At 41.5% G+C, this 21,713-nt stretch overlaps 2 protein-coding genes across 3 annotated transcripts; both read left to right on the top strand.

Moving 5' to 3' along the window:
• The first annotated feature begins 457 nt into the window (after nucleotides 1–457).
• ola1 (Obg-like ATPase 1) lies at nucleotides 458–7,360 on the top strand. Its single transcript, XM_060868893.1, has 11 exons — nucleotides 458–579; nucleotides 1,193–1,293; nucleotides 2,393–2,536; nucleotides 2,722–2,849; nucleotides 3,174–3,349; nucleotides 4,021–4,098; nucleotides 4,194–4,291; nucleotides 4,874–5,014; nucleotides 6,284–6,380; nucleotides 6,556–6,678; nucleotides 6,960–7,360. The coding sequence occupies exons 2-11, from the start codon at nucleotides 1,193–1,195 to the stop codon at nucleotides 7,059–7,061; spliced, it is 1,188 nt and encodes a 395-aa protein (XP_060724876.1). The 5' UTR covers nucleotides 458–579; the 3' UTR covers nucleotides 7,062–7,360.
• Nucleotides 7,361–9,806: 2,446 nt separating this feature from the next.
• On the top strand, nucleotides 9,807–16,895 carry sp3b (Sp3b transcription factor). Of its 2 annotated transcripts, none has more exons than XM_060868886.1 (6): nucleotides 9,807–9,960; nucleotides 10,305–10,411; nucleotides 12,931–14,107; nucleotides 14,650–14,839; nucleotides 15,096–15,292; nucleotides 16,444–16,895. In XM_060868886.1, exons 1-6 carry the CDS (start codon nucleotides 9,954–9,956, stop codon nucleotides 16,719–16,721), a joined length of 1,956 nt encoding a protein of 651 aa, XP_060724869.1. In that variant the 5' UTR covers nucleotides 9,807–9,953; the 3' UTR covers nucleotides 16,722–16,895. The 2 variants fall into 2 exon arrangements, with proteins under 2 accessions (XP_060724869.1, XP_060724870.1); XM_060868887.1 differs by having other exon boundaries at nucleotides 9,818–9,998.
• The last annotated feature ends 4,818 nt before the right edge of the window (nucleotides 16,896–21,713 follow it).

Here is a 21,713-nt window from a genome sequence, read left to right as displayed (position 1 = left end):
ACATGAGAGAAACACAAACTGTTGAAGTTTGTTGGAAGAGTCAGTGCTGTTGTTCTTTTAATAGCATGGGTGCCAATAATTTTGACACCAATGCTCTGTTGAAAGAACTTTGTGTGTGTGTGTGTGTTTAAACACATCTATACAAGGCCTAGACAAGTGATATTTGCACTGTTTCTAATGACGGGTGCCAATACTTTTAGATCGCACCGTGTATGGCGTTAGCGTCTAAATACCCGGATGTAAACTGTTAGCACTATTACCACGTAGCTTCGATGAATTTATGCAAAATACGTTTTTATCCGGATTATAACCTGGATTTTTTTTTTTTTAGATTTTAGAAACGTAAAAAAAAAGGTAATAAACGTTAACAGAAATTTAACCAGCGACAAAAAAACCCCAAAACGTTTTTATTTATTCTTTTATGTGTCGTGACGTCATGCGCGGTTTTGACCAATGGGAAGAGTCGACCATTTTCGACTTCCGGATTTCTTTTCGTGCCGTCGCCCGGACCGCGCAGCGCGTGAGCCGTCAACACGGTCCAAATTCCTCCTTCATAATCAGACATTATCTTAATTCAAGGTGATACAAACACTGACATTGTTAAAGTCATGTTTCTGCCTTTGTACGCAACTTGTCTTGTGTGGAACGTAGACGTTATTTTGTGCTACAGTGCTAACTGTGGGTAGGAAGCTAACAATGCTAACTGTGTACAAATGAATGGAGCTAATCTGAGGTAACGTCTGGAGTCAGGAGTGTGTGAGGAAAACGAGGCAGTGACTTCGAGTCAGGAGGCAGAACACAGAGTGCTCCTGTGCTGCAGTGACTTTAGGGTGTTATTAATGACATCGGTTATATTTAGCTTGTGCAGCCTGGTCATCCTACACTGGACACTATTTTGAGCATCATGTCCCCTGTGCTGAGGTGACAAGCAGCCCCAGATATCCCTCTGAGCTTTACACATTTAACTGTGTAAAGATGTCTACTTGTGAATTATTATTATTATTATTATTATTATTATTATTATAATAGATTCATGAAGTGCAGAGAGCTGACAGATTTCAGTTCAGTCATGGCTCCCAATAAAAAAGGTGTTTTCATCATATTAAGTCAAATCAAACGTCGTCTTGTGTTCAGGTTTGATGGTGTTTTTTTTGTTTGTTTGTTTGTTTGTTTGTATTTTCTTCTTCTTCAGATGCCTCCAAAGAAGGGAGGAGACGGACCGAAGCCACCGCCTATCATCGGACGATTCGGGACCTCGCTTAAAATCGGGATCGTCGGATTACCGAACGTGGGGTGTGTTTCATGGTGTTGTCTGAGGGTCATCAAACGTTCTTCTTCTTATTCTTTTGGCTTTTACCTTCAGGGGTCGCCACAGCGAATCATCTCTCTCCACCTATCCCTTCTGCATCCTCAACACTTGCACCCACTAGCTTCAAATCCTCATTAATTACATCCATATACCTCCGACTATTGAAAACATATCCGTGCTCGTGAGCATGTCGTAACCTAGTGATTAAGGTGTTGGGCTATTAATCAGAAGGTTGTGAGTTCAAACCCACGTCCACCAAACTGTCACTGTTGGGCTCCTGAGCAAAGCCCTTAACCCTCAATTGCTCAGTTGTATAAAAAAATGAGATAATGTAAGTCGCTCTGGATATAAGGGCGTCTGCTAAATGCTGTAAATGTAAATGTTTGTACTTAACTGATGGGACTTTTCTAAACTGACTAATCTAAATTGTTGTGAAGTGAAGTTGTGTGTGTTAGAGCATGCTTTATAAAATTATTTGGTGATTGTTTATCATATATTATTATTATTAATATTATATATTTCTGTAGATCAGTTGTTTCATTCAGCGATTTCATTAAAACAACAACCGGAGAGTCTTGAGAGTCATCATGATTACGGTCAGGACGTCCCGGTTCGGCTTGATAAGTCATGTTTGTTTGTGAACGTCGGTTTGATTAGCGATAAAATGTTAATTCGTTCAAACGTTTATACGAAAATGAAGGATGTGAGATTTACTAGTCTTAGGTTTTCAGATCATTTTGGTAGGTTTTTCTCCCTTCACTCATATCATTGTCAGGGTACACGTCGGATAAAACAAGGTCACTTGGACAAGGCAGGGATCCGCTGAGCGAGGATGTGAGTGAGGATGTAGCTTAACGTGTCGCTTGTGTGGAAGCATCTGAAAAGTTACAATAATAATCGGTTTCTTTAGCACACGATTAGCTTAAGAAAAGTGACGGCAGACAAGCGACAAGCTCTTAGTAAAAACGAGGCTTTCCATCTGCACTTTTCTCTCTGGTCTAAAATTACATTTACAGTAGAATTTATTGGGTGTTCGGTGAATGTCTGCTGACACTCGGTGCTTCGTGTCCGTGTCGTTTTCAGTAAATCGACCTTCTTCAACGTGCTGACAAAGAGTCAGGCAGCGGCGGAGAATTTTCCCTTCTGCACCATCGACCCGAACGAGAGTCGCGTGCCAATTCCAGATGAGCGCTACGACTTTCTATGCCAGTATCACAAGCCTGCCAGGTATGTAAAACATTTCGTTTAAAACGTTCAGCAGGGAAACCGGTGGAACGGCGTGCCTGGTCTTTTTCATTTTATTTACTGCAGTAAGATCACTGCTGATGAGTACAAACACAACACATTACACACCTGATGTTTCTCTGTGTGTGTGTGTGTGTGTGTGTGTGTGTGTGTGTGTGTGTGAGCAGTAAGGTCCCAGCCTTTCTGAATGTAGTGGACATCGCCGGGCTGGTGAAGGGAGCTCACGCAGGACAGGGTTTGGGAAACGCCTTTCTCTCGCACATCAGCGCCTGTGATTCAATTTTTCACATGACACGTGAGTAGACCGCTCTCATTGCGTGTTTTGTGTCTGAGAGAGTTTTCCACACACGTGGGGGAAAAGGGCGTGTAAACACGAGACGTTTGCTGATGACGTTAACTGGAAATGGAGGGAAAAGCGTGTATGGTCATGAAAGATGACAATCATGGCTAATTTGCTGTTGTATTAGAGGAATAAAACGCTTCAGGACGTGATGTTAGGGAGGATAATAATCCGTCACGTTTTATTTAAGGGAAGCCGAGAAAATTGGTGTCTGTGTTCTGCTGGCTGTATCATAACTCATTTGCATATAATGTTTTCCTTGTGTGTGTGAATGTGCAGGAGCATTTGAGGATGAAGACATCATCCATGTGGAGGGCTGCGTGGACCCCGTTAGGGACATCGAGATCATCCACGAGGAGCTCAGGATGAAAGACGAGGAGATGATCGGGCCAATCATAGACAAGCTGGAGAAAACGGCTGTGAGGGGCGGAGACAAGAAACTCAAGCCTGAATATGTGAGTGAACTGCACACAGACACACACATACACACATACGTTCACACACACACACACACACACGTACATACACATACACACGTACACACACATACACACACATATATATATATACACACACATATACACAGACACACACATACACACACACACACATGTACATACACATACACACATATACACACACATACATACACACATATATATATACACACACATATACACAGACACACACACACATATATACACACACGTTCACACACACACATGTACACACAGACACACACACAGACACACACACATACATACACACGTACACACAGACACACACACACACATGTTCACACACACACACGTTCACACACACGCGTTCACACACACGCGCGCTTTCACAATAATGTATCTAATTTATGGGATTGTGTCGGCTTTTTTATTTTTTATTTATTTTTTCCTTATTTCCTTTTTACGTTGTAAACGTATTAAAGCAGTTTGTGCTCGAGATGTAAAAATGCAGTTATCAAAGAAAATTACAGGATCTGAAGTTGATCAAGTTTCATGTGGTTTCCTTAGTTAGTCTTCTTATGAGTAGGATACAAAGGTTTTGGGGAACTTGCAGGACTTTCATGAATGACAGATTTTTAATTCCTTTTTTTTTTTTTTTTTTAAAACAGGACATCATGTGTAAAATCAAGTCATGGGTGGTCGACGAGAAAAAACACGTTCGATACCACGAATGGAACGACAAAGAGGTGACCAGTCACTGATCCTGTTAGCGAAACTGCGTTTAAATCTCTTTTAAATTGAACCGTTTTCATCTTAATGTTTTTTTTGTTTTTTTTTTAAGATCGAGGTGCTGAATAAATATCTCTTCCTGACGTCCAAGCCGATGATTTACCTGGTGAATCTCTCTGAGAAAGATTACATCAGGAAAAAGAACAAATGGTGAGTCGTGGCGTTTTAGGACGCTTTCGCATAACGCTGCTGGATTCAAACTTAAGATCCAAGTGAGTCGTTCACTCGCTTGTGTTTCGACACCGAATTGACTCGCGTGCAGGAAGTGAATCGAACGCGCCACGGATCTTTTGTGTAGCCGTGTGCCGCTGAACTGAAATGCAAACTGTCCTGTACAGAGATGTAGCGCTACAGAAACACCGCGTGTCCAGGAGATTAGATTAGATTAGATTTTTAGATGTACAGAAAGATGATGTGGCTTCCTTCTGGGTTATTAGTAAACCTGTCTGGGTAATGACTGAAAAAGTCTTACAAGGACATTTTCTTTCGCTTTTTTTTTTTTTTTTTGTGCAACCAAAGTACATATTTGCACTTATTCAGACTCAGGACTGACTCGGTTATGAAAGCCCCATTAGACTGTACACACAGTAGCCCCATGTAGCACAGCTTAATACATACACCTTTCTTTGTATATCAGTAGTTTGTTTTAATACAAATAAATACGTTTATATAAATATTGTTATATTATTATAGCGTTATCAGGTGAAGTAATCACAGTGTCTTTCTCCGAAGGCTGGTAAAGATTAAGGAGTGGGTAGACGCACACGACCCCGGTGCTCTCGTCATCCCCTTCAGCGGAGGTTTCGAGAGCAGATACCAGGACATGAGCGATGAGGAGAAACAGCAGTTCTGCAAGGAAAATAAAACCCAGAGGTCAGATTTTTAAGATTTCACACACAACTTTTTTCCTTTTTCTTTTCCTAGCAGTAACGTTTTTTTTTTCTTTTCATTTAGAAGGTTTAGTAACGGTGTTACGGAGGACGGTGACATTTTACGGCGATTTTAATGAAAATTACAGCCGTTATTAAAGCGAATAATAAGCAGGTTAATATTTCAGACAGTTCTTCGGGTGACCATCAAGCTGAACCGCCAGCACCAAATTTGTGACACTTTACACACCTGCAAACTAGTCGCTTTTCGGCGAAATTCAACGTTTTTAATCAAAATATGTCATTTGTGTGAATCGTGTAGATCCGAAGAGTTTTTAGTTTTGGGGGGTGGGGTCGGGTGAGGGCTTCTTTCAGCTGCGTCTGAAACCGCTCTCTTCCATCCAATAATTAGGCGAAGTAGTGCTTAGGCGACGGTTTAGGACGCAGCGTAGTATACCGTCTATCAAGCTGATGCCTGGCGTCTCTACTTCTAATGACTTTTTATGGCGGATGGCAAACCAACTTTTGGTGCATTCACCGCCACCAACTGGACTGGAGTGTGAAGCACTAGTAAGCAGATGACGCCTCGCGTCTCAATCATCCTCGCGTCTTTTGACCAATCAGCATTCAGAAGCAAGATAAGGCAATCACATATTTCATCCCTCACTTCAAGCCGCAGAGGATGAACAAAAAGCAATAAAGAGACACATCGCTAAACAACAAAAACGGGCACTTGAAAGGCTTGTGGAGGCCAAAAGACAAAAGCAATAGCAATATTTGTGTTCATCAATTTATTAAGGTTCCAAGGCACTCAAATTGTACAGAGAAAAATTATTTCCAAGAAATTTTGGTAAAAATAGGATTAATAAAGGTGCTTTTTTCACGTGAAGCAAATGTTGTCTTTTTCCCTTTATGTTCTTGTCAGAGTGCTTCATTTTAAGTTCTCAATTTTTCTTCAGCGGGTGGGGGTGGGGGGGATTTCGAACCTTGTCACCTTTTTCACCTCTTGTGAGTTTTAAATCTGCGAGGTTTTTTTTTTTTTTCCTTCACAGAATACTGAATACTTTTATGAATATAATCCGTCTATACAGATAAGTGTCATAAGTAAAATAACACGATATGAACATAATCCGTGTTAATAAATCACAGACGTTCCGGTTTATTAGATTACAATTTAGATGTGCACAGTACCAGAAATAAAACTCAAAGGTTTCTTATTTTAAATGTTCCCACTTGGTTAATGTAGCTAATTGAAAACATGTTCATGCTTTAGCGTGTTGACCAAGATCATAAAGAGCGGCTACGCAGCACTGCAGCTGGAGTATTTCTTTACTGCGGGACCTGATGAAGTACGCGCATGGACCATCAGGGTAACTACAAACACACACACACACTTACAAACAAATACAATGTGTGTGTGGAAACATCTGGGCTCTGTTTGTTGTCAAGATGATCACCTTGATTGTTATTATCCAACCCTACATCATGGGCCGGTGGTATATTTGTTTGAGTCCCGTGTGTGTTGTGTGCTTTTCTAACCAACAGAAAGGCACCAAGGCTCCACAGGCGGCTGGTAAGATCCACACAGACTTCGAGAAGGGCTTCATTATGGCTGAGGTCATGAAGTTTTCGGATTTTAAAGAGGAAGGCAGCGAGCCTGCTGTTAAGGTCAGATCAGCTGCTTCTTTAATTTTATTTTATTTTTTAGTTTAATGTCTTAGAACCGTTATCACCTTTTATAGCTGTGAGGATCTGAAAGATGTCTAGAAGATAGAAAAGAGGTTGTTACACGTTATTAGAACATTTAAATGACATTTCTTTATCCACATCATTTTAACGGTGCAGACTTTTTTTGCACCCAAATGTTTTTGTTTTATATATATATATATATATAATACGAGATGTATGTATTAAAACTTATATTTGTGTCATCATTGATTTCTGGACAGGCTGCAGGAAAGTACAGACAGCAAGGAAGGAACTATGTGGTGGAGGATGGAGACATCATCTTCTTCAAATTCAACACACCCAATCAGCCGAAGAAGAAATGATGTCATTTTTAAGCCTGTCAGAGACTGGCTGGACTGTACCATGTGGAATGGGGGGTGAGAGTTGTGTTGCAGATGTGAGGAATTACCCATGAGGTTCATTCACGTTTGGCTTTGGAACATTCAGTTCATCCACCCACACACACACTATCTTACTGTGTGTGTGTGTTTTTTTTTGCCATTTATTTCAGCCTCTTGTCTGATATCTGAGGTTTATTTTACGGCTTCACAATAAAATGCTGCATATCACACAGCAGAAGCAGACACCCAAAGCTTAATAAACACAATTCTCCAGACCGGAACTGCGTTGCTAATTTTATTTCTTGAATAAAACTGATCCATACTGCATCATGTCAGATTTTACTTCTTCGCTGAGTCCTCACTAATCAACGGTGTTGCATGGCACGGCAGCGTCACATACAAAGCCAGGAGATGATGTCCTTTTGGAATCTGTTTCCCCTCAAACACACACACGTCTCACATGTGTCACAGCATTAAGATTTCAATTCTTAATTAAATTATATCCTCAAATATGGACATATAATGCAGATAACTAGAGTGCAGGACACCAGAGTGAATGAAGAATAGAATAAGTGAATAAATAGACAAACGCTCCTTCTGAGAGTCTATAAAGCCGTTATTATAGTTATATAGTGTGGACACATCCGGGTCCTGCGTCTATAAAGCGGTTATTATAGTTATATAGTGTGGACACATCCGGGTCCTGCGTCTATAAAGCGGTTATTATAGTTATATAGTGTGGACACATCCGGGTCCTGCGTCTATAAAGCGGTTATTATAGTTATATAGTGTGGACACATCCGGGTCCTGCGTCTATAAAGCGGTTATTATAGTTATATAGTGTGGACACATCCGGGTCCTGCGTCTATAAAGCGGTTATTATAGTTATATAGTGTGGACACATCCGGGTCCTGCGTCTATAAAGCCGTTATTATAGTTATATAGTGTGGACACATCCGGGTCCTGCGTCTATAAAGCGGTTATTATAGTTATATAGTGTGGACACATCCGGGTCCTGCGTCTATAAAGCCGTTATTATAGTTATATAGTGTGGACACATCCGGGTCCTGCGTCTATAAAGCGGTTATTATAGTTATATAGTGTGGACACATCCGGGTCCTGCATCTATAAAGCAGTTATTATAGTTATATAGTGTGGACACATCCGGGTCCTGCGTCTATAAAGCAGTTATTATAGTGTGGACACATCCGGGTCCTGCATCTATAAAGCAGTTATTATAGTTATATAGTGTGGACACATCCGGGTCCTGCGTCTATAAAGCGGTTATTATAGTTATATAGTGTGGACACATCCGGGTCCTGCGTCTATAAAGCCGTTATTATAGTTATATAGTGTGGACACATCCGGGTCCTGCGTCTATAAAGCAGTTATTATAGTTATAGTGTGGACGCATCAGGGTCCTGCGTCTATAAAGCAGTTATTATAGTGTGGACGCATCCGGGTCCTGCATCTATAAAGCGGTTATTATAGTTATATAGTGTGGACACATCCGGGTCCTGCGTCTATAAAGCAGTTATTATAGTGTGGACACATCCGGGTCCTGCGTCTATAAAGCAGTTATTATAGTGTGGACACATCCGGGTCCTGCGTCTATAAAGCCGTTATTATAGTTATATAGTGTGGACACATCCGGGTCCTGCGTCTATAAAGCCGTTATTATAGTTACATAGTGTGGACACATCCGGGTCCTGCGTCTATAAAGCCGTTATTATAGTTATATAGTGTGGACACATCCGGGTCCTGCGTCTATAAAGCCGTTATTATAGTTACATAGTGTGGACACATCCGGGTCCTGCGTCTATAAAGCCGTTATTATAGTTATATAGTGTGGACACATCCGGGTCCTGCGTCTATAAAGCAGTTATTATAGTTATAGTGTGGACGCATCAGGGTCCTGCGTCTATAAAGCAGTTATTATAGTGTGGACGCATCCGGGTCCTGCATCTATAAAGCGGTTATTATAGTGTGGACGCATCCGGGTCCTGCATCTATAAAGCGGTTATTATAGTTATATAGTGTGGACACATCCGGGTCCTGCGTCTATAAAGCAGTTATTATAGTGTGGACACATCCGGGTCCTGCATCTATAAAGCAGTTATTATAGTTATATAGTGTGGACACATCCGGGTCCTGCAGCTGTTTCCGGAAACTAGTTTGTTTACACGAGAGAAAACTGACACTGTATGTTTGCGGCTCTGTTACTGTTGACTTCACAGAGATTTAAGGTGTAAAACTCGACTGTTTGAATCGCACAGGGCTCCTGAAATGACTCCCGAGACCAACTTTTTTCACACACAGACATTTTCTGGCTGCGTCCCAAACCACATAAAAGTACGCCATGGTGTTAGTGACGGATTTAAACACCAATATGTTGTCTTTATATTTTATATATATATATATATATATATCCTTGTTATGACTGAAAGACGTGATTAAATATATGAACATTTCTGTCATTGGAAAATGTATAAAAAACCGTCGAACCGCCGTTTGTGTGTGTATTTGGGTAGAAAAAACCCAAACAAACAGGAAACGCTCCTGGCGTCGATTTGACTGACGTGTGCGCCCGACCAATCAGAGGCGTTTGAGTCGAATCGTGCAGCAAATCGTTTCAAAACTAGAATGAAAAAGAAGGCGGGACTTCCTCTACGTGAAGCGACTTCCACAGCCCGAGCTCAGAAGCCCCACCTTTTGCGTTTCCCGCACCGTCAATCAAAATAGGGAAAAAAAAAAAAAAAAGAAAAGAAAAAAAAAATCGAGGCGAATCTCCGATCACAGCCCGCCTTTGATTAAAACAACCATGTTTGGAGTTTAAATGAACAGATAACCTTGTTTTTTTTAGCCTTCCGCGCTATGACTGGTACGTAACACTTAACCGATCGAAGCTCAGCACCGCCGGTGAGTTTGGAGCAACATTTAGCTCAGTTAGCTTAGCTTAGCTTAGCTTAGCCAAAGTCTTTAATCTCTCCCCCCGTCAGCGGCTAAGCTAACACGTAGCTAAGGCTAATGAGTTAGCCTGACTTTAACAAAGTAAAACAGTTGATTCGAGCGGGAGAAAGTGACCGAGTGTTGAGGAGTAAAAAGCCGAGCTCGATGTGTTTTGTAGTCGGAGAACAAAAAAAGTCCTTGTTATTATTTATTTTATTAGGTGAAGTGAAATTACATTTCGCTGTGTTTGTTGTTCTCTCACTGTTTTCTCTGCAGCCCCAGAACAGCCAGTGAAGCAGCAGGAAATGGCTGCCTTGGACGCGGACGGCGGTCAGAGCGACTTTCTGCAGCCTGCCGCAGAAGCCGCCGCCGCCTCGGACACGGTATGTGCCTGAGCTCCGGTGCTCTTCTTCAACGTGTTAATGAATCGCTGAGGGGGGAAATATAAGCGCTCGGGAAGCAGAAAGTCAAACCCGCTTCCCGTGAGCCTTCGGTCTGTACGGCCACCCACTTTCTTAGGCTTTATAAACCCGCCCATTGTGGGTCGGACAGTCTCGGCACACCGGCGCTTTACCCCGCTGTCACCTGCACTGCTCGGGCCGGATAGGTCACCCTCACTTCTGTCTGTCTGTCTGTCTGTCTGTCTGTCTGTCTCTCTCTCTCTCTCTCTCTCTCTCTCTCTCTCTGTGTGTGTGTGTGTGTGTGTGTGTCTGTCTGTCTCTCTGTTTGTCTCGCACCCTCTGTCTGTCTTTCTCTGTCTCTCTCTCTCTGTCTTTCCCTGTCTCTCTCTCTCTGTCTGTCTCTTTCTCTCTTTCTCTCTTTCTCTCTCTCTCTCTCTCTCTCTCTCTCTCTCTCTCTCTCTCTCTGTGTGTGTGTTTGTCTGTCTCTCTGTTTGTCTTGCGCTCTCTCTCTCTCTCTCTCTCTCTCTCTCTCTCTCTCTCTCTGTCTCTGTTTGTCTCTGTCTGTCTCTCTGTCTATCTTTACCTGTCTTTCTCTGTCTCTCTCTCTCTCTCTCTTTCTCTCTCTCTCTCTCTCTCTCTCTCTCTCTCTCTCTCTCTCTCTCTCTCTCTGTTTCTGTCTCTCTGTATCTCTCTCTCTCTGTTTCTCTGTCTGTCTTTCTGTCTGTCTCTGTTTCTCTCTGTCTGTTTGTCTCTCTCTGTGTGTGTCTCTCTCTCTGTTTCTCTGTCTGTCTCTCTGTTTGTGTCTCTCTGTCTCTCTCTCTGTCTCTCTCTCTCTCTCTCTCTCTCTCTCTGTCTCTGTTTGTCTCTGTCTGTCTCTCTGTCTATCTTTACCTGTCTGTCTCTGTCTCTCTCTCTCTCTGTTTCTGTCTCTCTGTATCTCTCTCTGTCTGTCTCTTTCTCTCTGTCTCTCTGTCTCTCTCTGTTTCTCTGTCTGTCTTTCTCTGTCTCTCTCTGTTTCTCTGTCTGTCTTTCTCTGTCTGTCTCTGTTTCTCTCTGTCTGTTTGTCTCTCTCTGTCTGTGTGTGTCTCTCTCTCTCACTCTGTCTCTCTGTCTGTTTGTGTCTCTCTGTTTGTGTCTCTCTCTCTGTCTGTCTGTCTCTCTCTGTCTCTGTCTGTCTGTCTCTCTCTCTCTCTCTCTCTCTCACACACACACACGCTTTTAATGATCAGTCTCTGTTGATGGAAATCATATTCCAGTTCTTTAATCTTATTCATGAGAATCCGTGCTGATATTGTTTTAACACTTACACATTATATTTACATGTTCCATTTATACATCCGTATTACATTTAGCTGACAAAGCACAACGAAGCCTGTGATGTTTACACAAAATTAGGTTTTTGTTAGTCATACTGTGATGTGAAGCACTGAGACCTGTCGATACATCAAACACTCAGAGAAGCGCATCATGATTTTTGTAATATTGACATTTTAATATTTTACTTTTTTACTATAATCCTGGTCATGAGCAAATACCATAAAACATGCTTAAAAAAAAACAAGGAAGGATTATATTATGGAAATATGATTGCAGTGAAAACAGTTTGACCAAACGATGAACGTTTCAACATTTTTCAAAATCCAAAGTATTCAACAAGATAAAATCATTATATTTGGATGGATGGATGGATATTTTTTACTAAAAAGAATCGTGGTTGTTACTCATCGTAGTGGGTAATAACGGATTTATATGACTCTTCGAGACAACTTTAATGGTTTTGTTTTCAAAAGGCCCATTACTAAAGAAGCCGAAATGAAAAAGTGAACTTTGCTTGTGTTCCACTAAGCACACGTAGTAATGCCAGAAAATCACCTGAGCGTGAAGAACATGGAGCTGAAAAGAAACAATCTTTTTATTCGGTTGGTTTACGTATTCTCAAAGAAACGCATCATGATGTAAATATATTGCTGTGTTAATATGTGATGTCGTCCGGCCGTAACGAGCGAAGCAGGGAGTCGAGCGGTAATTTCTCTACATAAATATAAACAGTTCTAGTTGTTAAGTCGTTTTCAAATGAGTTTTTGATGATTTACCATTAACTCATGATGAGTTTATAATTCTCCAATCTAAACACACACACACACACACACACACACACACACACACATCATTGTACCCTAAGTGACCATTTCAACCGTTGTGCCTGTGGGTCTTTGAACCTTTGCAGTCATTGTGAGTGAATGTTTGCATAAACGTCTACATGTAGCATAAGCGTGTTCACTAGGGGGCAGTGTGGCACACACTAAGCAGAACTAAGCTCTGTTCCAGGTATTTCTTTCCATGCCCTGTTCCCATGCACCGGTTTGTACATGTTTAATACGTGTGCTCAGAATTACACTCCTCTGTTTTGTGTTTGTTTTTAGGATGTGATTATTAAGGGCTCTACTTAATAGTTACTGATGTAACTCATTACTACTGCTTTCACTTCTCTTCCAAAACAGACGACAGACCTCGCGTCCATCCAGCCTGACCGCTGGGAGGTGCTCACCCCTGTTTCCACGGGTAAAGAGGACTCTGGTGTAGTACACTTACCCGGTGGGGGGATTGTGGGCACTAATGGGCAGTTTGTAGTGCCACTGCAGACAGTATCAGGGCAGAGCCAGCCTGTTTTTGTCACTGCCGGGACAGACGGTGTCAGTGCCAACGGCATCCAGTACCAGGTCATCCCGCAGCTCCAGAGCACAGATGCGTCTTCACTAGGTTACACTACATCCACAGCTGATGGTGCCACGCTGGGTACGGACATCGCCATACTGCCTGACGGAACACAAGGCATCCATGCTGCAACTAATGCCAACGATTTGCATGGTTTGCTGACGCAGACCGGACACGTGCAGCAGATCCAAAGCGTCTCATTGGCAGGAAGTGGGTTTGCAGGTCAGGGCCAAGTGGTGGCTAACATGCCAGTCGGATTGCCTGGGAACATCACGTTTGTGCCGCTTAACAGCCTGAGCAACGCTGACTTGGAATCTCTGGGCCTGGCTGGAGCTCAAACCATCGCTACAGGCATTACAGCTGAGGGTCAGCTCATTATGACTAGTGACAGCACGGTCCAAAGCACCTTGGATAAAACCAACAACGGCAACAACACATTCGTTCCACCAACATCGACCTCAGCTTCCATCACCACATCGCTGCCTGAGACGATAGACGGCACAGGGGTTCTGACCCAAGCTACTGCTGTTTCGGCTGGCCAGCAAGATCCGTCCTTCGTCCAGCAGAACCACGTGCCTACCTCCATGCCTGCTAGTGTGCCTGCAAACACAGAGCCAGTGGTGCAGCTGGTGCCTGCGCAGACGTCAGAAGGTGCGGCGCAGACGCTACAAAGCGTTCAGCTGCTCAACGCCGGCACTTTCCTAATCCAGGCGCAGACGGTCTCCCCTACGGGCCAGATCCAGTGGCAGACTTTCCAGGTGCAGGGTGTGCAGAACCTACAAAACCTGCAGATACATGGTGCTGGTGGAATGGCATCGCCACAGATCACTATCGCCCCTGTGCAGACTCTGTCTCTCGGGCAGCATGGAACAAATCTGCCTGCTGGACACATCCCTAACCTGCAGACAGTCACGGTCAACTCCATCTCGCAGGCAGAGCATACAATGGAGAGTACACACACAGGTATACACACACATACACTGCATTTTTTTTTGTTGCTATTTGGATTGTTGTCTTGTTTGTTTATTTATTTATTTATTTATTTTACATGGTTGAAGTTAATTTTTTTGGATTTTTTGGAAGCCCTTATTGTAGCACGGCTTTGTAACTTTAGTCTTTCCAATCTTAGAAAAAATCCTTTTAAATTCCTTATAAATTCAAATTATATTTCGCACGAATTTGTTAATCAACATTAATATATTTTAAACTTTTATTTAAATATTAACAGCTTTTTTCCATAAGCACATCGGTAGGATTAATTAATTAATTAATTTTTTACATTCATCCCATTCTTATACACGGACAAGCCATGAAATATTTTTTTGAGAGAATTAAATTTTTTTTTTTTTTTTTTTTTATGAACGTTTTTATTCATCATAACAAGCCGTTTCTAGCTTACCTACACGTCTGGATTCGCTCCTTCTGCGATTCTGCGTTTTGCCGAACGTTCAGTTTGTACGTTTTCTTCACAAACTTTTTGGTACTCAGATCTTCTTATTCCTCAGACATTCATATCAAGGAGGAACCGGACTCGGACGATTGGCCGCTAACCGGAGACTCCACCCTGAACACCAGCGACTTGTCGCACCTCCGTGTACGAATGCTAGACGAGGAGTCTGAGGGGATGGGACAGGAGGGGAAGAGGCTCAGAAGAGTTGCTTGTACTTGCCCTAATTGCAAGGAGGCAGGGGGGAGGTGAGACATAGACATTTAGAGGAAAGCAATTTCTCACCATTACTCAGCATAACGATGTGTAATAGACCTCAGGATTCATTTTGTGTCGTGATTCAGCAAGTTCAGAAACAATGCGTTCTTTAGTTTAAAACCATGAAGTCTACAGAAAGACGCTTCTTCCTGTAATGATGTTTTGAGTGAATCACACACGAATACGTTTGATAGTCATATTTTGAACAGTAGCTTCATTGTTTTGTGTTTGTGTGTGTGTGTGTAGAGGCTCAGGCATGGGCAAGAAAAAGCAGCACATTTGCCACATCCCCGGCTGTGGGAAGGTGTACGGTAAAACGTCTCACCTGCGTGCTCACCTGCGCTGGCACTCGGGTGAGAGGCCCTTCATCTGCTCCTGGAGTTATTGCGGAAAGAGATTCACACGCAGCGATGAGCTTCAGCGCCACCGCAGGACACATACAGGTACTGCACACACACACACAACCGTATGATGGTTAAAAGGTGAATTCTCGATCGTGATTGGTCAGAAACGGTCGATTATTTCAAAACGTAATTGAAAATTATAACAGTTCCCGATTTCTAACAGTTATCTTTTCTACAGTAAAGGTTGTTTTTAAAACAATGTTCTTTAGCAAAGAAAACTTGATATTTACAGATTATGGAAGATGCATAAGTCTTCCTTGTCAGTGTGTTTGTAGCAGTCAGTATGTTGTTTTTTTTTTTTTTTTCTGCTGTGAAGTCTTCAGTTTATGACAAGCTACTTTTTTTTCATTTTTATATTATATAGTACGTTTTATATATATATATATATATATATATATATATATATATATATATATATATATATATATATATATATATATATATATATACTTTGAGAAAGGAAACAAGGAATTGTGGAGAGGGAATGACTATTTGTAGGTGGTCTAAGTTTCTTAAGCCCTATTCGGACGGGATTAGTTTTACGTGGGGACGTGGAGTAATGCAATTTTACCTCAGGACGTCTGTAATATTAATTGGCCAATTCGCACGGGACAAGACATCTCAGTAAAACTAGCAGAAGTGGGAGGGGTAACTTGCTTTACGCGCCACAGTAACCTCCTTGTCGTCGTGTGCGTATGACGGTGCTTCCTGTTATCACGTGCGTAAACAGACAACATGGCGCCTCCATGCTTGCAAAACGCGCCAAAAACTACTTTTAAACAGGAAATGACGGAATTTTAACCGTACATATTTACAGCGGGTCTATTCGGACGGGATTAGTATTACATGAGGTCATTTATCCAGACCTTTTTACAGAAGGTAAAAGTCGCCGTAATCTTTACTGACATTGTCCGTAATGATTACCGAGATGGCACATTCGGACGGGACTAAAATCACAGAGAAGCTCTGGTAGTAATTACTTTACCCCCACGTCCCCACGTAAAACTAATCCCATCCGAATAGGGCTTTAGTCATTGTTCCAAATTAAATTGCTCCATTAAACATGAACGTGTTCCATGGGTCCATGGGTCGGGCTTGAGATCGATTCATCAGTTGCACGGACGTGTGTTTTTATAAACAGTTATACAGTTTTTATATGTCGTTAATCTGCTGTGTCTTTTTATCCACAGGAGAGAAGAAGTTTGTGTGTCCACAGTGCTCAAAGCGCTTCATGCGCAGTGACCATTTGGCCAAACATATTAAAACTCATCTAAACAAAAAAGGGCTAAACTCGGCCCCCGGAGCAGGGCAGTCCGAGGCCATCGCCCCTCAGGACAGCATCATCACCGGGGGCGGAGCTACACTCATTCTGACCAACCTGCCTCAGGGTGGCACTCAAGACCACCTCTCAAACTCTGACCTCCCGCTTCAGCTGGTCACTGTGTCTGCCAATGAGGTCATGGAGTGACCAGAAAGAAAGAAAAAAACCCCACACACTTTCACAGCTGGCTTTTCATGATCAATTTTTATATATATGATAAATATAAATATATATATATGAATATATATTTTAAAAAATGAATTATTGATTTATGCTCTGTAGCAGTCTTTTTTTGTACAAACGGGACGGGACGGGACGGGACGGGGGGTGGGGGTGGGGCAGGGACATTAAATGTTGTGTGGGTATACACACACACACACACACACACACACACACACACACACACGTATACAAGCATATACAGTATATACGAATACACACTAACACAGAAATGCCTTATTTTGTATCATATCGTACTCTGTATTATATGATGCTGGACTTGCATGGATTTTTACTTTTTGATCAAATTGTTCAGGGGATGATAACGAGTGTGTCTGTGAAAGAACATGGTACAGTGAGCTGTGTGTGTGTGTGTGAGAGAGAGAAATAAAGAGTAATATTTTATGAATTTGGACATCGTGCTGGGGGACGCGACACCCTCAGTAGGGAGAGATGCGCCTTCACCCCTCTCTCGCCCTCTCTCTCTCTCTCTCTCGTCTGGCCTTGGTCCAAACACATCTCCAGTCTTTCATCATGCATTTCACTATTGTGTATCGGCCCTGTGTTTCTCTCACACCCTTTGTATAATGATCGGAGGATTTTTAATTTTATTTTTATTTTTATTTCTGAGTTTTATTCTAGCGTCCTTATGCAACTCGGCCGACAACGTCACTCGTGTAATACTATTTTAATAGTTGTTTTTTGTTCTCTATATTCATGATGTTTTCTTCCTTGTTGTTTCTTCCTTGTTGTTTCCTTTTCATTCCCCAAGATTGTTTATAGCCATCGTTTATTTTAGTATATAACTGATTCTGTTGTATCATGGACTTTCAGATTCATTACTTTTTAAATATGTAATGTTTTATGTTACTTTTATACTTTTTTTTTTTCTTTTTTCTTTTTTTTTTTTTTTTTGAAATGGAATACAATTAAAGTCCAAATACTTCCTATTGTGTTGGTGCTTAAAGTTTATTGACTACTATAGGTGCACGTGTGTGTGTGTGTGTGTGTGTGTGTGTGTGTGTGTGTGTGTGTGTGTGTGTGTGTGTGTGTGTGTGTGTGTGTGTGTGTGTGTGTGTGTGTGTGTGTGTGCGTGCGTGTGGGTGTGTTTCAACAAAGCCAGTTCTTTTTAATAAGAAATTATTTTGGCACCTACAGTCATGATAAAGAATAAACCAGTGTGGTTATAAGAACAAATAACTGACACAATGGTACGTTAGGAGTTATTTTTTCACACTTAAGTGTCATTTATTTACAAGCGCTTCCATCTATTTAGTAATGAACAGCATGTAAGTTTTATCCATTTAAAAACGTTAATAACTTTATAACAATAAAATGTCCTGTTCTTGCTTGTAAACGGTTATAAACCGTTTACTCTATCTATCTATCTATCTATCTATCTATCTATCTATCTATCTGTCTGTCTGTCTGTCTGTCTGTCTGTCTGTCAATATCTATCTATCTATCTATCTATCTGTCTGTCTGTCTGTCTGTCTGTCTGTCTGTCTGTCTGTCTCTATCTGTCTGTCTGTCTATCTATCTATCTATCTATCTATCTATCTGTCTGTCTGTCTGTCTGTCTGTCTCTGTCTGTCTGTCTGTCTGTCTATCTATCTATCTATCTATCTATCTATCTATCTGTCTGTCTGTCTGTCTGTCTGTCTGTCTGTCTGTCTGTCTGTCTGTCTGTCTGTCTGTCTGTCTGTGTCTGTATCTATCTATCTATCTATCTATCTATCTATCTATCTATCTATCTGTCTGTCTGTCTGTCTGTCTGTCTGTCTGTCTGTCAATATCTATCTATCTGTCTGTCTGTCTGTCTCTATCTATCTATCTATCTATCTATCTATCTATCTATCTATCTATCTATCTGTCTGTCTGTCTGTCTGTCTGTCAATATCTATCTATCTATCTATCTATCTATCTATCTATCTATCTATCTATCTATCTGTCTGTCTGTCTGTCTGTCTGTCAATATCTATCTATCTATCTATCTATCTATCTATCTATCTATCTATCTATCTATCTGTCTGTCTGTCTGTCTGTCTGTCTGTCAATATCTATCTATCTATCTATCTATCTATCTATCTATCTATCTGTCTGTCTGTCTGTCTGTCAATATCTATCTATCTATCTATCTATCTATCTATCTATCTATCTATCTATCTATCTGTCTGTCTGTCTGTCTGTCTGTCTGTCTGTCAATATCTATCTATCTATCTATCTATCTATCTATCTATCTATCTATCTATCTATCTATCTATCTGTCTGTCTGTCTGTCTGTCTGTCAATATCTATCTATCTATCTATCTATCTATCTATCTATCTATCTATCTATCTATCTGTCTGTCTGTCTGTCTGTCTGTCAATATCTATCTATCTATCTATCTATCTATCTATCTATCTATCTATCTATCTATCTATCTGTCTGTCTGTCTGTCTGTCTGTCTGTCTATCTGTCTGTCTGTCTGTCTGTCTGTCTGTCTCTATCTATCTATCTATCTATCTATCTATCTATCTATCTATCTATCTATCCCATGTTAAGTCAAAAACTTTATAAATCTTGATCTAATTAACAAACAGATCCTCAGATATGCGAGTCGACTCATTTCATTGTTCACTTTAAAGAGCCGACACGTAGCCACATGTTTATTTATTTAATTTATCCAGGTAAAAAAGGTTAAATTTATTTGTTTAGCTACAGGCTAATGTAAACGCTCTGTCACATTATGACGCTCTGTCGCATTATGAGCGTTTGCTCGATGTGGAACATTTATGTTTTTTTATGGGGTTAAGGCGAATTAACACACATTATACGGTGTTAATATCATATCAGAAATCCCGTTAGCTCATTACGGGTTCCTTTCTAACTTTACCTTTGAAAATTCATTCACACGATTCTCCTCTCAATATTTACCGAAATGGTAAAGAAGCGACTGGTCATTATTCATCAAAACTAAAAGTCTTTTATAGTAAATACTTTATGTTGATATTTCATCCGCCTTTGGGTTTTATTTTCTTTCTTCTCATCTCATTCCCTAGGTAGCAACAATCAACAGCCCAGGACCTCATGTATATTTCATAACGTCTGAATAGGGCCAGAGTCTGTAAATATGTGATGTATAATTTAATTACATGTATAGAAAATTACTTTTTAATTCTCCAGAGGTTATTTCAGCATCTCTATGTAAGTTGTCTTTAGGTTCACCTTTCGTTTAAGGATGTATGAGGAGAGATGAGTCGCTGTGTGTGGTGCTTATATGATACTTAGGATGCTCAAGTTTCTCAGGTTTCATTGGCAGCGACACAAACACACACAAGCAGACACACGAAGCCTGTCTGTCGTCCGTCACCGTGGTGACCTGACCTTTCGCCAGGGGTTCGATTTCCACTCAGTGAGCACGCACACGCTCATCCTTAACATAAACTGCAGGACAGCGTCTGCGTCTATCAAAAGTGGACATAGGTACATTATTTACAAAGCTTCTTCTAAGAAGCATTTCATCTTTGCGTACTTCTTTTCCTTTCTCTCAGCATGACGGAGGGAGGTGTTCGTGTACCGTCCGGGCAGCTGAAAGTCAGCGCTCTCTCTGATGAACGAGTGGACTTCGTGAGGGAGCAGGTTTTCACGGCTCTGCGGCTGAAGACGGACAAATGGAACCGCTTCATTGGAGCAGAGGAGAACCAGAAGGGCTTGCTTGACTTTCTAGATCACGGCTTGGGCGATCGTCTCATTTTGTTCACTGGGCCTGGAGGGACGCTGCACGTAGGAGATGAACAGGTGACAGCATCTCTGCTGATAAAAATAAATACATATACAGTACATAGAGAAGATCGACAGTTTGGGTTTTGTGTTTCTTCTCTGTGTGCTGGAAGCAGCTTTGAAGGCCATAATATAGTACACTATGTACTTCATATGTAGATGTTGATGTAATAGATCATGCACAAAAACCCTCACTTTGCTTTAAGGTCAAAACAGACCCTCTGTTTATTTCTGTAAAATCATACCCAGATGTTCATGTCCTGGATGCTGACATAAACTCTTGGTGTTGAAATAAGTCGCTGCTTATTTCCGGTGCTTTCACATCTGAAAGCGCTACGCCTATGTTCTCGCCCCAAAAGAGCTCATCTCCATGGAAGACCAAGCTGCTGTGTTTGATAAAGAAATCCGGACGTGTCGTTCCCAGAAGCTCTTTCCGTTCCCAGCTGTGGCTCAGCGAAGTGCCGGCACAACCCCTGGACCACGCGCCCGTCCTCGTCGGCCAGGTACGTTTACTCTCAGACGTGGTCTTTGAAATAACTGAATAAAATAAAATGCACTGATTATTATGGAAGCACAATGGAATTCTGTTTGCATTCCTCTTTCTTGAAATAATACGTATAAATATCCTTCAATTACTTAATTATAAATGCCTCTAATATGTATCTTCTCCTAAACATTACTAAAGTTTTTTCTTTTTTTGTTATTATTATTTTATTTCTTATACAGTTACAAATTGGTAGTAGTAATGATGCATCTTAAGTGAAGTGACGTGACATACGGCTAAGTACGGTGACCCGTACTCAGAATTCGTTCTCTGCATTTAACCCATCCAAAGTGCACACACACAGCAGTGAACACACACACACACACACACCATGAACACACACCCGGAGCAGTGGGCAGCCATTTTATGCTGCAGCGCCCGGGGAGCAGTTGGGGGATTCGGTGCCTTGCTCAAGTGCACCTCAGTCGTGGTCGGCCCGAGACTCGGACCCACAACCTTCCGGTTACGAGTCAGACTCTCTAACCACGACTGCCCCATACTCTCTGACTCTCTGACCACTACTGCCCCAGTCAAGTAGCCGTAATCTTTCTTTAGTTTCTAGCTATAAATAAAGATTGCAGCTTAGAAGCTCCAGTGTGAAAATAAAGCTTTT

The sequence above is a fragment of the Tachysurus vachellii genome, chromosome 4 (genome assembly GCF_030014155.1).
Source record: "Tachysurus vachellii isolate PV-2020 chromosome 4, HZAU_Pvac_v1, whole genome shotgun sequence".
In the NCBI taxonomy this organism is placed as follows: domain Eukaryota; kingdom Metazoa; phylum Chordata; class Actinopteri; order Siluriformes; family Bagridae; genus Tachysurus; species Tachysurus vachellii.
This window is presented reverse-complemented; position numbering and strand designations above follow the sequence as displayed.

Bases quoted from the DNA above. Each gene is read 5' to 3' on its own strand.
- ola1 (XM_060868893.1), top strand. From the start codon at position 1,193: ATGCCTCCAAAGAAGGGAGGAGACGGACCGAAGCCACCGCCTATCATC. The intron at 2,850-3,173 runs GTGAGTAGACCG...GTGAATGTGCAG, and splicing joins TTCAATTTTTCACATGACAC to GAGCATTTGAGGATGAAGAC. The intron at 4,099-4,193 runs GTGACCAGTCAC...TTTTTTTTTAAG, and splicing joins ACGAATGGAACGACAAAGAG to ATCGAGGTGCTGAATAAATA.
- sp3b (XM_060868886.1), top strand. The intron at 10,412-12,930 runs GTATGTGCCTGA...CTTCCAAAACAG, and splicing joins CCGCCGCCGCCTCGGACACG to ACGACAGACCTCGCGTCCAT. The intron at 14,840-15,095 runs GTGAGACATAGA...GTGTGTGTGTAG, and splicing joins TGCAAGGAGGCAGGGGGGAG to AGGCTCAGGCATGGGCAAGA.